A 17,836-nucleotide genomic window follows, 5' to 3' on the forward strand; every position below is an offset into this window, starting at 1 on the left:
AATGGCAGTCAAAAGTTTTCCACTTCTGCGCACGGAACCATCCTCTGATCTGCATTACTTGTGGCTTTTATTTCAACATTTAGATATTCATTTTTTTGTAGAATTTTCTTCGTTGTACATTTTATTTACTGATTTTATATCCCTTGTAATTTTTAATTTATGTGTCTTAGGTAGCCAAATCCGATATGCTTTGCTTGTCTCTGAGTAGCCTAAGAAAATTCCTTCATCGGCTCTGCATTTTTTTTTTCTTTTGGCCCTTATTTAGGGCATAAACTTTGGCTTCAAAACAATGCATGTGCCTTACGGATGGTAAACGGCCAACCCATATTTCAAATGGAGTTTTATAATTTGTAATTTTTGACGGGGTTCTATTTGTTACGTAGTTCGCATTTAGTATAGCTTCAGCCCAGAAACTTTCAGGTAATTTGGATTGAATTAACATGCAACGGGCCTTATCCAATAAGGTTCTATTTTTTCTTTCAGATGTACCATTTTGTTGTGGCGTGTATGGGGCAGACAGCCTTCTTACGATGCCATGACTTTTAANTGTTGTGGCGTGTATGGGGCAGACAGCCTCCTTACGATGCCATGAATTTTAAGGTAGTTTTTGAACTCGAAATTTGTATATTCCGTCCCATTATCTGACTGTAGGTATTTGATTTTTTTATTTGTAAGATTTTCGGCTTCGTTTTTGTATTCTTTAAGTTTATTTAATACTTCATTTTTATGTTTCAGGAAATATATTTTGCAATACCGAATGTACTCATCGCTAAAAGTTACGGAATATCTGCAGCCTCCTAAACTGTCTATTGGCATTGGTCCCCAGACGTCACTGTGGACTATTTCTAGCAATTCGCGAGCTCTTGGCCTCATTGTTTCTTTGACCGGTGACTGTGACATTTTTCCTTGGATGCATATTTCACAATCTAGTTTTTCGTTTTCATTTATGTCTCAGCCTTTAAGTGCGTTGTTTTTGTAAGCCAGTTTCAGATCATTTTCATTTATGTGACCTAAATTAACGTGCCACTTATATAATTGACTTGAATAAAGTGATTTTTCTGTTTTTGTATATTTTATTTCAGTACGTATATAGTATAGGTTATTTTCCTTTTTCGCCTCTATAATCTTTTTGTTTTCTTTATTGTAAATGACGGCAATGTTTTCGAAAAAATAAACCTTACACCCTTTTTCAGTTAATTTTCTCACTGAAATTAAGTTTGTCGACAGCCCAGGAACGAACAATGTTTCACGTAGATTTATTAGTGTTTTTGTGGCTGAAGGTGACACTGCCTTTGCCACATATTTTCTCAATTTTATTAAACGAGGCTAACTTTAGTACACTTGCGTCAGTGCTGAAAATGTTATCGAACATTTCTCTACTGTAACACATGTGTGCTGTGCACCCGCTATCGAGACACCATTTATGAACATCTTTTTTACTTAATTCTGGTGTTGAAGCAAATTCGTTTATCCAAATGTTTTGTACATTTTCATTTTTTTACCTTCTTAGTTGTATTTTTGTTTTTGAACCAGCAGTCTTTAATTATGTGTCCAGGTTTGTTGCAAAACCCACACTTAAGGAATTTTTTGCTGGTTTTCCCTTTTGACTTGCTTGTGAATATATTTTGACTAACCACTCTTGCCTCAGACTCTTCTAAAATTTTTACTTTGAGTTCTTCGGGTGAGGGCAGTGAGTCCCTTGATTCGATCGCAATCCGGAAACTATCAAATGCGGTAGAAAGACTGTAGAGCATCATAATGCTCAGAAGGTCGTTGTGAATTTTGATTTCCATATTTGAAAGTTTATCCACGGTGTCCATGAAATCATTTAGGTGCTCTCTCACAGAAACATTTTCTGCTGAGCTAGCCTTTTTTAGTATGAGCTTCTTTAAGGGCCGGTTACTCAATGTCTGGTTAACACTAATCTCCGTTTAAACATCATTATCGACGTGTTCGGCTCCATGCATATAACATGGAGTCGGTAACGTCGATAACGATGTTTTACGGAGATTAGTATTAACCAGAAATTGAGTAACCGACCATAAGAGTGTGGCTTTCCTAGCTGGTCCTTTACTTTCGTAGATCTTCGCTAATAAGTCCCATAACTCTTTGGATGTGGTGGCGTTTTTTACCTGTCGCAGCTCCGGTGGCGAGATTGTAAGCAGCAAGTCTGATCGCGCAGGTAAATCTTGTTCGTCGAACAGGTCAATCGCCTGGTTACCCTCTCGCTTTTGCGTGCCGGAAACGTATTTCCACAGTCCATTTTTTATGAGAACAGCTTGTGCTTGTACCTTCCACGTGTCATAGTTGTCCTTTTTTAAAGGTTCAATAGAGTAAATACTGGCTTTGGCCATGCTCAATACACGAGGAGAAAATGGGTGGACCACGTGGTAGTCAAGTGTTTTCCTTTTTTACTGTCGGTCGGGGCCTGGGACCATAACCTGATGAAAAGCGAAGCTTGTTGACCGGAGCGACAAAGAAAAACGATGAGGATAAAGTATAATGAAAACTTTATGTTTTATTTAATTTAGTTGAATTTGTTCACAAGAGAAAAATGTAATGGCGGTTTGTCTAATAAAAAGGTTATGACGTATGTATGGGTTATATTCGCTAATAAATTTGTACATATACATATATGTTTGACATATGTACGATGTTGCCAGAGTGTGTCTTTTCTAACAATAATATTCATCTTTAATGCATGCTGATATTCATGCCCCAATGCCTGCCACCGCATGCATCCAGACAGTTCATTAAGCACACCCAAGTTTGATTGATCTACAAGTTATAAGCGTTTTCAGCATTTAACAGTTCATAATCATGTACGGTGTAATATAACAAGTTATACACTGAACTATGATAATCTGTATTAGCATCTATAATAATAGACAATAATTTGCAATGTTTTTACACTTTTGCAATTAATTTCGGTTACTATTACACAGTCATGACTTGTGCCACTCTGCCATAGTACGGTTGTTGCTCCCTTTCATACCACAGTAATTTTGTATACAACTCTGAGTGAAAAAAATGCATGCTCCTTCTCATTATCAATCCTGATCAGAATTACTGTGGTATGAAAGGGAGCAACAACCATACTATTACTACGTTTATACGCACGCATTATTTGCAAATAACAATTTGCAAAATGGTAAAAATTGCCGTATAAACGCTGTTAATTTTTTATTTGCAAATAACTAAATCACGCAAATAAGTATTGATTAGTGGTACTATTTGCAAATAAGCGCAAGACGCTACCATTCTTAGGTTAATTTTCCTTTTCGATGGTCATCTTATTGCCTTTTTATAATCAAGACGTTGCCATTTTTAACTTTATTTTCCTTTTCGATGGTCATATTATTGCCTTTTTATAATCCGGCAATATTAAAAAAGAATTTTTCACCATCGAATAAACAGTGAGTTAGTTATTTGCAAATTATTTTTATTTGCAAATAGCTTACGTATAAACGTAGTATATGGCAGAGTTGCACAAGTCATGACTGTGTAATAGTGCCCGAAACTAATTGCAAAAGTGTAAAAACATTGCAAATTATTGTCCATTGTTATAGATACTAGTACAGATAATTCATAGCTCAGTGTATAATAATTAATATTACACCGTACATGATAATGAACTGTTAAATGCTAAAAACGCTTGTAACTTGTAGATCACTCAAACTTGGGTGCGCTTAATGGACTGTCTGGGCGGATGCGCTGGCAGGCATTGGGGTCTGTATAACTATACAAACCTTGTTTTTTTTTTTAATAAAAACTTAAATATATTCGGAAATTTAGAATTTGACTTGATAAATTCACAAAATTTACGCTTTTCATAAAAATATAATCTTACAATGGACTTTTTTATTTTAAACTTACATTTAAGAAAACTCCATTCAATGCTAATAATTACGATTTAAGTTTTCCAGTTTATAAAACACAAGCGTTAATTACGAACTTAACTATTGATATTATTCTTCATTAAGCATGAATACCAGCATACATTAAAGATGAATATTATACTTCACCTACATTTTGTTCATAAATAACACATAATTATGTATATTTTATCCTCGAAATGAACTTTTCCTAATCATGTGGCGAGATTCCCCACAGTAAGTGTTGCCGTGCGCGAAAAACGAAAGCGCTGCACACAACTCAAAAGTACTCCTCGGTGACCAAATGGTGAAAAACTGCGAAAAGGTTTATTCCTGTATATACTGTGATATTGTGGTTGCCCAAATATGAAGCTTGCTGGTATAGATGAGTACCCATTTTATTTTTGTACAGTTTGAAATGTGGATTTATATGGTGTTTGTTATATAATGAATTAGACGTTTTAACAAAATTAATCAAAAGAAAAATAGCCAAAGTGGTCACAATTTCGGGTCTCTATTTTTCACGTCATTGTATATACTTACAAATCAACCTCACATCCTTTAAGTTAAATGAAATGCGAAGTTTTTATTTCGAATATTCATCATTAAAAATGTATAAATATACATACACTGAAATAGCACAACTTCATGGAGAGTAAATATCTACTCAACAGTATCATCATCAGCGACACCATCGTTCTCAACAGCTTCCATGTCCTCCTCACCCTCGCCGTCTTTCTTATCGGCTGGTTTCTCATATACCAACTCCAGCGGTGATACAACCACGCCATTCCACACGGACATTTCTCGCACAATACTAGTGTTTCCTTCTAATCCAAGTATATGCTTATATCCACCATGTGCAAGAACCCTCAAAAGAGTTTGAGCTGTCAAACAGCAAACATCTTGTTCCTCTAATGTCATTGCGGTATGCACGCGAATATGTCCTGGTTCACATGGGTCAGTAATACCAGCAGAGCCGGGCAAAAATAGTCCGGCTGAGAGCAACTGAAAAACACGCCTGAAAGCCAAGTTTATTGGCAAAGCTTGGCGAGATGGATTATTCATAATTGACAAATGTGCTATCAAATCTAGCATCCATGGAGAAAGAGGTATAAAAGCCTCAAACCGTTTTGTGAGATCTTTCAGTATGCGTATTAATACCTTAATAGAAGAGTGGTGTGCGTTCTCTTCAAACCATCTTGTGTGACGAATAGCAGCGAGATGAGATTGCATAAGTTTTTGGTCTAAATGAATATCTGCTTCTAATTTTCGCAAATTTTGTGGAAGCGTTGCTATTAAAATGCAAACTTTGGCCTGCCAATTTGCTACGTCAAATCCACGATCGTGAATAGTGGTGAAGATTTGATCAGCTTTTGTCAATACTTCCGTCTTCATTGCATTCTTAAGATCAGCTTCGACCTTTTTAGCTAAAGCTTCGCATGCTTCCTTTGTAGGCAAAGTTTTCAGTATAACGACGATATCAGCAATATTTTTTCCAGATAACATTGTTCCTTTTTTAAATGATCCCACTTGACGCACTTCCTCCAATTGCTGAAATTTATATTTAAACATAAAAAAAACCAAGTGGGTTATTATACTATCGCACTGACGTCGAGTAAAAAATATAACATATACAAACGTACATATTAAGGCTCAGTTATTCATACCTGGCATTGCATGAGAGTTGTTATATAAATAATCTGTTGAATGAGCTTTGCGTATAAGCGGTTACCCAACGCACAGCATTACATATGTAGAAGTCTGTTCAACAAACTATGCATTGCAGTGCAAAGTATGCATCCTTTGCCTTTGCCTTGCCTTTTTTATGCCTTTGGGCTTGGGGAGCTTTTGAACTAAAGAGCGAAAAATCCAGCTCTTTTAATTGAACTAGTTCATTATCTTATTCGTTCATTAAAGTGAACTAAAGTTTTCTGTGGCAACACTCCAATAACAATAGAAATGTAATTTTACAAGAACCAGCTGATTGAAATTCGCGCTAAAAAGACATTGGGGCTGTTCAGGATGTTGTGGAAGTTGTCTTGAATTTGCAGTTGGAATTGCATTTGTAAATTTTTTTCTTTCTGCCATGGCAACCGTCTGCATATTATTGTGAATTTACATATGCAACGAAAATGCAGTTCCAAGAACATATGGACAAGATCCTGAACAGCCCTATTTTATTTTATTTAACTTCCAATGTTTTACATCGTTTGGTGCAATTTGAGTTGTGTGACAAAAGTAAGTATTTGAGTTGAGTTTTTGGGATTTGTTTTATCTTTCAGATGACAAAGCGAAAATCAATTTTCTCGCATTTCGAAGGCAAAGTTGGAGAAAAGAAATATAAATGCACGCACTGCTAAATTCACATCGAATCCTTTCGTGATTTTGGCCAGACGAATGAATGAAGACGACTGACTTGTGTCGTTATTGCAATCTTTTATATGTATGTACAGATGTGTTATAAAAAATACTAGTGGACCCGCATGGCGTCAAAACGCCAACATTTAATTAAGTTTTTTAAACAGGTGAAACCCTATTCGAAAACCTCTAAAAATATTCTTAATGATTAATCTAAACCATTTCTCAGTGATGAGAGGTCTCGCTTGGTGCGGGTTTTCATTTCATCAAATTTCAAATCTCCCTTTAACTTCAAAAAATTAAACCTGTGCACATCTATGTAGAGTCCCAGTTCTTTAATTTGACTTCTATTTAGGAAATTCGAAATAACGGCGCAGACCTTCAAAAAAAAAATATATATATATATATATATATATATGGCAACTCTAATTAAACATATTATCAGCCTATAGTTTCCTTAAAACTCTTTTGACACTAATATTTCGATATTTTATTTATGTATCTTTCGTATAAATAAAACACATCCGACTTTTCAAACAGGTGGGAACCCCTTTAGAAGTACTTTCAAACTAAAATCTTTCGTCTGGCATTGTTTTACGTATTTCAATTAACTGATCACCTGAGTTGAATTTGGTTTTTTTAAGCACATGGCAACTCTCCTAAATACAGTTTTCGAAATAAATTATTTTCAAACCCATTTCGATTGATACCCATCTTTTGACAATCCATTTAACTTATTAAATAATTTGAGCTCCTTCTTGTGATAACCATATTTTAAAATTTCATGTAACTTATGTATAATTAAACGAAATACCACAGCGATACCTTATTCACTTACCAAATTCCTTTAATTAAAATTGAATTACATTTTCTTTAACATGTGGCAACGTAGTTAAGTTATAAACCCTTTTCAAAACCATTTCAATTGATAATAATAATAATAATAATAGATTGGCGCTTAAACATTTGTTAGTGTTTGGCGTGCGCCTTGATGTTGTCACACAAAGCGGAGGGACCTACTGTCTTACGCCGACTCCGAACGGGGATCGTATTTTTGTGAGAAGCTGCTTTTCATGGCAGAAATACACTCGGAGGTTTGCCATTGCCTGCCGAGGGACGACCGCTGTTAAGAAAAAACCTTTTTTGACCAGTGCTTGAACCCAGGTGCAGCGTAGTGTAAGCGCGCACTGCTTACCACTACACCACAGCGGCGGACTATTAATTGATACCCATATTTAATAACTGANCCTTTAATTTGGTACCTCACTTTTGAAAATCGAACTAACGTTGCGGATATGAGGGCATTGATTAGTAAATAACTTCAGTTTAAATATTTAACAGGTGGCAACTCTTTTCGAAAAAATAAAACCAGTTTGCACATCTACACCCCATTTTTGAAAATCGTACGAACGGTGGAGATCTTTTATGCTGCACAAAAAATGCCTTCGCGTATTATATATATAGATATTTTTGTTGTTTTGTAAATCAGGTCCTACTACCGAACTAGTTCAATAAGGTGAACGAACAAAGACTCAGAAGAACTAGTCCATTCAGCTGAACGAACTAGAAGTGAACTAATCTCTAAAGTGAACTAAAAAATCCAACTCTAACACATATGTACATATCAACAGTTCATAACAAAACATTTATTTATCCCATTGCTCAAACCGGGGAAACCAGCCAACAAAGGAGATTCTTGTCGACCGATAACACTCCTTTCCCCGGTAGCGAAAGCACTAGAGAACTTAGAGAACTCCCGTATTTCACAAACCACCTGCACCAGCGAAACATCAGCATGGTTTCCGTAAAGTGCACAGTACAACAACAGCACTTAACGCCGTAAACACTCAGATAACACGTGGCCTTAACCGTAACCGTCGCTGTGAGAGAACTATTCTAGTAGCGTTGGACCTGTCAAAGGCGTTTCACACTGTCAGCCAATCCACGCTACTAGAAGATAGAGCGGCTTCCTCTCTCTCACAGAGAGTCAAACGGTGGTCGGCGAATCATCTGAGTAGTCGACTCTCGTTGGTAATGTTTAGAGACAAATCGATCAAACTTAGGAAAATAAAACGGGGGGCTCCACAGGGTGGTGTCCTTTCCCCGTTACTGTTTAATTTTTACATTTCAAAGCTCCCTTAACCACCAGAGGGAGTCTCGATTGTCTTCTACGCCGACGATTGCTCGATCATGGCGACTGGGAATGGAATTGATGACCTGTGCTCGAAAGTAAACGGGTAACTCTCCGAGTTTTCTCGCTTCTTCACTGCAAGGAGCCTAACCCTCTCCCGTACGAAATCCTCTGCGACCTTGTTCACAACCTGGACGAAGGAGGTCAGGCTACCGCTGGGAATTCACGTCGATGATACCCCAATTCCGGTGAATAACCCCAAAATACTCGGAGTAACTTTCGACAGTCTGCTCTCCTTCTCTGCGCAGTACTTGGGGCAAAGATAAATAAACGTTGCTGGCAACATACAAGGCAATAGGCCGGCCGGTTATAAATTACGCAGCACCAGTGTGGTCACCGGGGACTAGTAGGACGCAGTGGATGAAGCTGCAGACTACTCAAAACACCGCACTACGGACAGCGACTGGATGCCTTCTGTTTCGCCCAAACACTATACAAACTATAACACTGTGCTCTGCAAGCAGTTCCTTGCCGGGAGCCATAGACGTGATCTCCCGAATGGGCAGCTGCTTGCAGAAGAGCCCCCGCCCAAGCACGTTAGGAGGCATCTCTGCGAACTGACGGACGAAGTCCAGAGGTTCATTAGACAACTTCTGGACCCGTCAGCAAATCGACAGGCCCTGAACGGCATTCACAGGGAGTCGAGTTATGTAGACTCCAGACCTGTGAATGCCGTTTTAGGAACACAGCCACCGGACAGAAACGAGACGGAGCTCCATCTGCCTCGGGAAACAAGAACCACAATAGCCCAACTTCGTTCTGGCTACTGCAGCAGGTTAAACTCATACTTGAGCAGACTATATGCGGATGTGCCGAAAGAGTGTCCGGCATGCGGAGAGACACGTAATGACTCCAAGCATCTGTTCGTATGCCCGGAAAACCCAACAACTCTAACGCCTTTGTCCCTGTGGACCGACCCAATTGAGGCTGCACGCTTCTTAGGGCTGCCGTTAGTGGAACTTGACGACAACGACTGAGATATTAATCGATGTGGGCGGGGTTGTTGTAGCCGCTACAACAACAAACACAACTCGGAGTAAGATTCGACAGTCTGCTCTCCTTCTCTGCGCACACAACCGCAAATGTCAACAAAGTACAGAGTCGCAACAAGGTCCTCAAGTCGCTAGACGAAAGTACCTGGCCCAAAGACAAAAAAACGTTGTTGGAAACATAGAAGGCAATTGGCCGGCCGATCCTAAATTACGCAGCACCAGTGTGGCCGCCGGGGACCAGTAGGACGCAGTGGACGAAGCTACAGACTGCACAAAACAGCGACCGGAAGCCTTCTGATGTCGCCAGAACACCACCTGCACAACGAGGCGAAAATGCTCCTCATAAAGGAACACAACACAATGCTCTACAAGCAATTCCTAGTAGGGAGCCATAAACGTGGACACCCGAACATATACCTGCTTGCAGAGGAGCCCTCGCCAAGGCATGTCAGAAGGCATCTTAACGAACACCCCACGACTCGAAACATATCTTCGATCCTATAGAGGCTGTGTACGATTTTTGGGTCTTCAGTTAGTTGAGCTTGACGACAACGACTGAGATACTAACCGATTTGGGCGCGTTTTTGTAGCCGCTACAACAACAGCAACAACAACAACCTCATGATTATAGGTTGAACAGTTAAAGCATGAACTCGTAACAAAGAAACAAACTCACTTTCGTATTTATAATATTAATAAGGATTATAATAAAAGCAAGCTTTTAGTTTTCTATGAAACTTTGCTAGTGGACATGCAAAGAATTTAACAACAATTTAGTTAAATACCATTAAAAAGGTGAAGAGTGATAAATAATGTAAATATAGGTTTCTTAGCATCCCCGCCAAGTTTCATGAGAAAATTAATTATAGTGGTGTGAAAGTGTTTTCTGCAAAATGTGTTCAGCCCCTCTTCTTCGGCAGTGAGGGTTATAATTACCATTCGTACCGATTTTAGCGGGCCAGTTCCGATTTTGAGAAAGTTATCCGGCTGAATAATTAAAAAAATTCGGGGCTTTATAAGTATCCTGATATTTCATATTTGTAGCGCTTGAATCCCGATTTTTAAGTGTTTGTTTTTATTAATTAAATATAAGTCTCCGTGTACTCTAGCCCAAAAACAAGTTTTCGGACTTGGCAGCAGTTTCTTTATCTCAAAGAACATAAGTAGAATATAAGGGAGCCGTAAAGAAAGCTATTCATAAACATCCTTTTTTCTATGATCGTTGGTTATGTTTCTATCATTCTTGCTTTAATTTTCTTTAAGGTTTTTATAATTATTTGCTAAGTTTGTTGTTTTTTTTAATGAAATGATACAAACGTCAGGATTTTTTTTAAAGAACTTTGAAATTTCTAGGTTATGATTGAATAAAAAAATTATTTGAAAGATTTGGTGCATTGTAGAGTAAAAATATGGGTATCAATTAAAAGGAAAAATTCTGTAAAATTTAAACAAATTTAATTTTTTGGTGCACCAGGACAGATAAGTGTCGAAAATGTCCTTTTAAAACTTTGTCCTTGAATATCCTTGGAAATTCGCAATATTTATTTTTGAAAAATATATGTCAATGACTAATATGTAAACCACCAATTTGGTCCTTCGAAGGTTATCAGTTTTAGATAAAAAACAAGTAAAGAAGTATAAGTTCGGGCGAAACCGAACATTATATACCCGGCGCACATATTAAATATGGTTTTTTCACCTTTCAGCAAACTGCATGATCAGCAAGAGTATTTTTCCAAACATTTCGATAATATACTATGATTTATTGAAAACATTGGACCAAGTTTGGTGGAAATCGGTAAGGCGGTTATCAATATACACTTACGTAGTAAGTAATCAATCATATTGTGTCTTGTTAAGTGATTGTTGTAAGTTGACGTCTTAGCTTATTAAAAAATCGGAGTTTTCGTATGTCTGAAATGTAAAGTTATATGGTAAGGGGCAGTAATTTTAGTCCGATTTCAAAAATGTTCAGCATGTTGCTTTTTCACGCCAAGGTTGATAAATGTGCCGAGTTTGGTAGAAATTGGTAAAGCGGTTACCGAGATACACATATGTAGGCATAAGTGGGCGGGGCCACGCCCGTTTTCCAAAAATTTCCTAAATCGCAGTTTTCGTATTTCTGTAAATTACCGTTATATGGGAGGTGGGCGTGGTTCTTGTCGGATTTCAAAAATTTTCAACAGTAATGTTCTCAGCGAGTTTGGTGGGGATTGGTAAAGGGATACAGAGATACAGCTTTTCATCATAAGTGGGCGGGGCTACGCCGATTTCTCTTTTAATTCTGATCATTTATGTATACATATGTCTATATCTATCTCGATTCGTTTTGGCTGTTACAAACAACCGCTTTGTGAACAAAATTATAATACCCTTGTGCACAAGTGCGCTCGGGTATAAAAATTGTACACTTCTCTTTATAAGATGTTGATAGTTACAATATACATACATGAAGATACTGGAATCACCACACAGTATGGCCCTCGGCTGGGTATTGGACCAAAGAGGTTGAGTCATAGGTAAAAAAATAATTTCTCCGTTTTTCGAAGTTAGCCTCCGAAATCTAGATATGGGCCTTCAAAGTTTGAAATAGGAACTTTGGTAAAAAAATATCTTTTATTATCATATGTTAATAACTAAAAAACTAAAAATATGGACGTAGTCCGAGTTTTTCTCTTATTTAAATGGTATATAACTTTTTTGTGCAAACTTATATTACAGGTGCTATAAGGGGTCTTCGAAAAATTAAAAAAAAACTATATATCAAATAATTTTGAACTCATTTTTAAAAAATTGGCATCAATGTATACTTCTTATGAAAAAAAAACCATTTAAAAGGAAAAAATACCTTTGTTTAATAAAAAAAAAATATTTTAAACAAAAAACTACTAACCGATTTAAAAAAAAAATTGATTTTGTTGTAAATTAAATCAAACCTTCTTTCTTCTTATATGCGTGTTTGTATACTTCTGGCCTTGTTCATACAAAATAAAATAGATTTATAGAGCTCTATAAAGTGACATTTTCATAAAAATTTTCGATTTATAAAGCAGTTTAACAGCCTTATTCTGTATCACGAACGATAGGCAACACGAACGTTTCGTCTGCAGAGGAATGCTTCAAAAATTAGTCCGGCGGCATCATTTTAGCCGTTTTACATGCAACCGAGACCATTGCAACGTAATGTATGAAAAGCAAGACGAAGACGACCGATAGAGTTTAAAATCGCAATCCGAGAGGTTGTCGTCTGCAGACGAATCGTTCGTTTTGCCTATCGTTCGTGATACAGAATAAGGCTGTAAGTGTTCTTTATTTTTTATGAATTTGGGTGTTCGTATATAAAAATTTGTGAAAAAACACTTAAAAGAAAAAACTACATTTTTTTTTTTTAAATAACAAAAAACTACTTCGTATATAAATATTTGAGAAAAACACTTAAAAGTTGGAAAGGTTTTCTTCTATAAAAAAAAAATATTTTAAACAAAAAAAATTGACCGATTTTGAAAAAGTTGGTATCTTTATAAAGGATACCAGGAACACACATACATACTTTCTTAAACCCAAATATTTCTATTTATATAAAAAAAAAAATTAATTAAAAACAGTTTTTCCCTCTATATAATCTCCTGCCGCCAAAACAATTAAAGTATTTAAACCGTACATCATACGGTCAGTTTGTTCTTTTAGAGCGCATACATATACAGATGCGTGCAACTAATTAGCAACGAAATTCAAAACGATATTGCTTGCAAATTATGTTTATTTATTTATTTTTAATAACTTTCAATTAAAATATAATTCAATCTATATCAGAAACCACAATAACAAAAGTTGCAAAGCTTGCACAAATTGCAAACAAATTAATCAAACTTCAAAAAATTGTTATCAAAATTTCAAAAAAATATTTTTACCATGTGTTATATGGAAGAAAATGCGCAACACCCTCCACAAAAAAAGTTCTAAAAAATCAACGGTAATTTTTAGAGACTTGAAACTTGCACTTTATTATACTAAAATTGAATGGGCTACAAAACTGCATACCCGAAAAATTTTGAAATTTTGATGACAATTTTTTGAAGTTTGATTAACTTTTTTGCAATTTGTGCAAGCTTTGCAAGTTTTGTTATTGTGGTTTCTGAAATAGATTGAAATATATTTTAAATGAAAATTATTAAAAATAAATAAATAAACATAATTTGCAAGCAATATCGTTTTGAATTTCGTTGCTAATTAGTTGCACGCATCTGTATATGTATAACTATTGTAACTATCAACATCTTATTAGAAGTGTAAAATTCTTTTATCTAAAACTAATAAAGTTAGAAAGCCGAAATTCGAGGATGTGGTAGTTAACATATTAGTCCTTCACATATATTTTTATCAATCAATCGCTTACATTATAAGAGGAGCACTAGCGTCTAGGGCCTTCGGCTCGCTTATTCTAAGAACACTTTTGACTTACGCTAAGATAATAATGCAATTAAAAATACATTATAATTTTTAAAGGAATTGAAATATTTATATAAATTTTTTTAATTCAGTTTTTTCCAAAAATTCATTGATCAGTTTTATTTTTCCTGGGACAGTTTCGGACAGTAGACTCGAAGGTCTGATTTTATCGAATAGTGAATTTCTTGTTGGAGTGAATTGTGGGCAATTGTCTAACAAATGGCAAACGGTGAGGTCGTTTACACCACAGAAAGGGCATTGAGGTGAGTTCGATCTTAGAAAGAATATAGCTGTGGGTGATAATTGTGTGGCCAATCCTTAGACGAATAAATGATTTTAATGCGCTGCAGCTGGCATTGTAGGGTAAAGTAGGCTTTTTGCATTCTGTGTTGCTGTCGGAATAGTGATGGCGATAGTTTTTCCACTCGTTTTTTTTTAGGACATATTTGAGTTTATAGATCTAAGTATATCTTTTTTGAGGATCCATTTTGTCNTAGGACATACATATTTGAGTTTATAGATCTAAGTATATCTTTTTTGAGGATCCATTTTGTCAGGAATAGTGGTTCCTCTGTGGCAACTTTAGCTCTACTGTCTGCGGTTTCGTTCCCTTCGATTCCCACGTGGCTCGGGCTCCACATAATCTTTATACGGTTTTCGTTTTCCATTAACATATTCCTGATGGCTAACATTAATTGATTATTATTTTGGTAGTTTAAGAGTGATTCTAAAGTTGAAAGACTGTCTGTTACAATAAGAAATTTGTCCCTCGATTGCAATGCAAACTTAACAGCTGCTGTAAAAACACTACAGTATGGTCGGACAAGACGCGTAGCGATTGTATTTCCGTGTTCGTCAACAACGGCATAAGCAGTGGTAGTGGAGTGGTAGTGAGCCGTCAGTATATATGAAATTGTATTTGGTTTCTCGAAAGGAAGATGTGAGCTCGAGGAATATTTTCCGGAAAGTTGAGGTTGATGTGCTGTGATTTGAACGTTTCGCCATATCGAGTAATACAAATGATTCGAAGTCCTGCCACGGAGGGGGGTGAGTGTATTTGGTATTGTACTATGTAATAGGAATTTCCAGTGCTCACGCTATATCAATAACTCTTTCGACTGTAGATTTTGGACTTCTTTCCTTTTTCTTGAAGACAGTGTTTTTAACCAGCCCTTGAAGTAGGGGGTTGTAGCTGAATAGCAGTTTCGAGGTTAGCCTGCTGGTGGCCTGTGTGACCCTTTCTTCGATCGAAGGTAGACCTGCTTCTGTCAAGACGCATTTAGTGGGAGAGGTTGGGAATGCCCGCAGACTTCTGGCAGCAGTATGATAGGCTGGAGCTGTTAGACGCAGGTTGCTTTTTGCACAGTGCCCATAGATCCCAAGTCTGTAGTCTAATTTCGATAAAATCAGTGCCTTAACGGCTGTGTGAACCAAAGAGTATTTAGATGAAAGGTATTTGATTACATTTAAACGTGTAATTAACTCTTCATACGTTAGTTTCTTATCGAATATTAAACCTAATATACGTAGGCTACTACAATTAGGAATACTTTGGGAATTAAATGTAATATTTGTTGACACACATCATTGTTTATTGCAAACGTGAAATGTTTTGCATTTTGCGATGGATATGTTAGCACCGGAGGTGTCGGACCATTTAGTAATTTCGCTTTAGATTTTACGAAAGTTGTTGTTAGCAGCAGTCGCCAAATCTTTACAATTTGAAAATAAAAGAACGTCATCTGCGTAGATAATATGTGAGATAGTTCTTTGGTTTGAAACTATTTTATTGATGTCATCAAATGCGATGACAAACAGGACTACAGACAGCGGCGAACCTTGCGGGATGCCATTGTACATATTCTTTGTGGTTGAAAATGTATCGTTCGCTTTGACGCAAAAGGTGCGTTTTGTTAAAAATGCTTTCACAAAGTTATATATTTTAGTGCCAATTTTCCAGTCTGCTAACTTTCTTAGCACGACATGAATTCCTATGCGATCATACGGTTTCTCGAAATCAAGACTAAGAACTGAAACATGGTTTTTCGTAGCTAAAGCTCTTGAGGTGAAGTTCTCAAATAAAAGTAACGCATCCATGGTACCTTGGCCTTCCTTAAACCGCTAGAAAGTGCATACCACATGATACGTTTTGCTACTATTTTCTCTAAGATTTTGCTTAGGCAAGGAAGAAGTGATATAGATCTGAAGCCTGACGCGGCTGTGGTGCACTGGTTTGGCTTGGGTATAGGGACTACAATTGCATGCTTCCAACTATGCGGATAAGTTCCTTGGTTTAGTATTTCGTTATAAATATCAATGATTCTTTTCTTAATCTTTCCTGAACAATTTTTTATCAAGGGGTATGAGATTCGACCTCTTCCCGGAGATTTACCTTTCATGGAAGCGATTGTGGCCTCAAGGTCAAAGGTGGAAATGGGGTTTTCCGTTTTCTGACCTTTGTAGTTGGGTTGTAGTTTTTGTAATCTATCGCCAAAATGTTATTTTTCCCTTGGTTAAAGTCAGGGTGAAAGTTAGATCTTCCGAATAATTGGACCAGTAAGTGCAGAGAAAGTCCGTACTGTCTCTTGACGAGTGAATTGGGCCGTGGTTGGTGTTGATGAATTTTATTGTATGCGGGGTGTATGTTACCGTCAATCTTTTTATATTGGTCCATACTTGTTTAAGATCGGTTGTGGGGTTTATTGACGCAGTGAAATCCTCCAGATTTCCGTTTGGCTTCTTTAAGTTTTTTCTTGAAAATGGCATTTGCTCTTTCGAGATGAGTAAGTTATCGTCCGATCGGTGTTTTTTGAACGATTTCCATGAATTGATTTTGTTTTCCCTTAATAAGGAGAGGTTTGAGGACCAACACGGTACGATATGTTTTTGTGTGTTGTGTCGCGTCTGAGGAATAGAATAATGTGCAGCTGTGCGTATGGTTTTTACAATATTTTTCGCTTCCTTATTAATGGAGCAATTTGTGTGGTCTCTGAAATAAACTTTTCGGCAAGCGCCAATCAGCTTTGTGTCTGAAATTTTGGCTTTGGTTTGCCACAAACAGTATGTGGCATGCTGANGAGTTTGTGTGGTCTCTGAAATAAACTTTTCGGCAAGCGCCAATCAGCTTTGTCTGAAATTTTGGCTTTGGTTTGCCACAAACAGTATGTGGCATGCTGAGATTCGTCGCAATAGGGAAGTGGTCACTTCCGTGGAGAGAGTCCAATGTTGAACTACTAAGCCTTGGTGCCAAATTAGCAGAGCACATTCCCACGACAGCCGATTCTACGTACCGGAATGACTGGGGTTTTACCCAACCAAGGGCTATTGTTTCGGCAATCTAACCCCGTTGAGGTCGGCGGAGTATCTCAGAAGTAGTTCATCCATAGGGCTGCATTCGCTACGTTTTCTTCTACTCAGGGCTGGCATCGAGTCAAACCCAGGGCCAGAAACCTACACCTGCTGCCAGAGACGACTACACCACAACTCCACCTCAGTCAAGTGAAATGCTTGCGAGTGATGGAGTCACCTCAGAGTCTGCTCAGGACTACGGACACATCGGCAGTGGACCACGTCGCGACGCAACCCACCACCACCACAGGGCGGCAACCACCTCAGCAGCGCACACAGCCAATGGTGTCACGGCCACACACATCTCTCACACCCCGCATTACCACACGTCTCCCGAGCCACATGAAGCTCCTTCAATTTAACTGCAACGGGCTTCAGAGCAAGATCGAGGAGAAAACCGTCTTTATGGGAAGGCATGGTATACTGATAGCTGCGGTCCAAGAGACGAAGTTGCACAGCAATTCAACTTTGTTGAATTGTGCCGGGTACAACGTGCACCGTCGAGATCGCGAGCGAGATAATGGTGGTGGCTTAGCGTTCATCACGCACCACACCGTGCAGTATCGTCTTATCGAAGCAGACATCGACCGCAGGGATACCACCCTAGAATGTCAGGGCAT

The 17,836-nt window shown here is 37.5% G+C and overlaps 1 protein-coding gene across 1 annotated transcript in view; it reads right to left on the reverse strand.

Annotated features, from left to right (window-relative positions):
* Positions 1-4,373: 4,373 nt before the first annotated feature.
* The window catches only part of LOC108365251 (interleukin enhancer-binding factor 2 homolog), a 31,912-nt gene continuing 18,449 nt past the window's right edge, over positions 4,374-17,836 (reverse strand). The window contains exon 2 of the mRNA XM_017619241.1: positions 4,374-5,429. Coding sequence (XP_017474730.1) covers positions 4,539-5,429 — 891 coding nt within the window. The 3' untranslated portion in view covers positions 4,374-4,538. The remainder of the gene's footprint in view (positions 5,430-17,836) is intronic.

This window comes from Rhagoletis zephyria, unplaced genomic scaffold, assembly GCF_001687245.7.
Source record: "Rhagoletis zephyria isolate East Lansing unplaced genomic scaffold, Rhagoletis_zephyria_1.1 Rzeph_scaffold_01817, whole genome shotgun sequence".
In the NCBI taxonomy this organism is placed as follows: Eukaryota; Metazoa; Arthropoda; class Insecta; order Diptera; family Tephritidae; genus Rhagoletis; species Rhagoletis zephyria.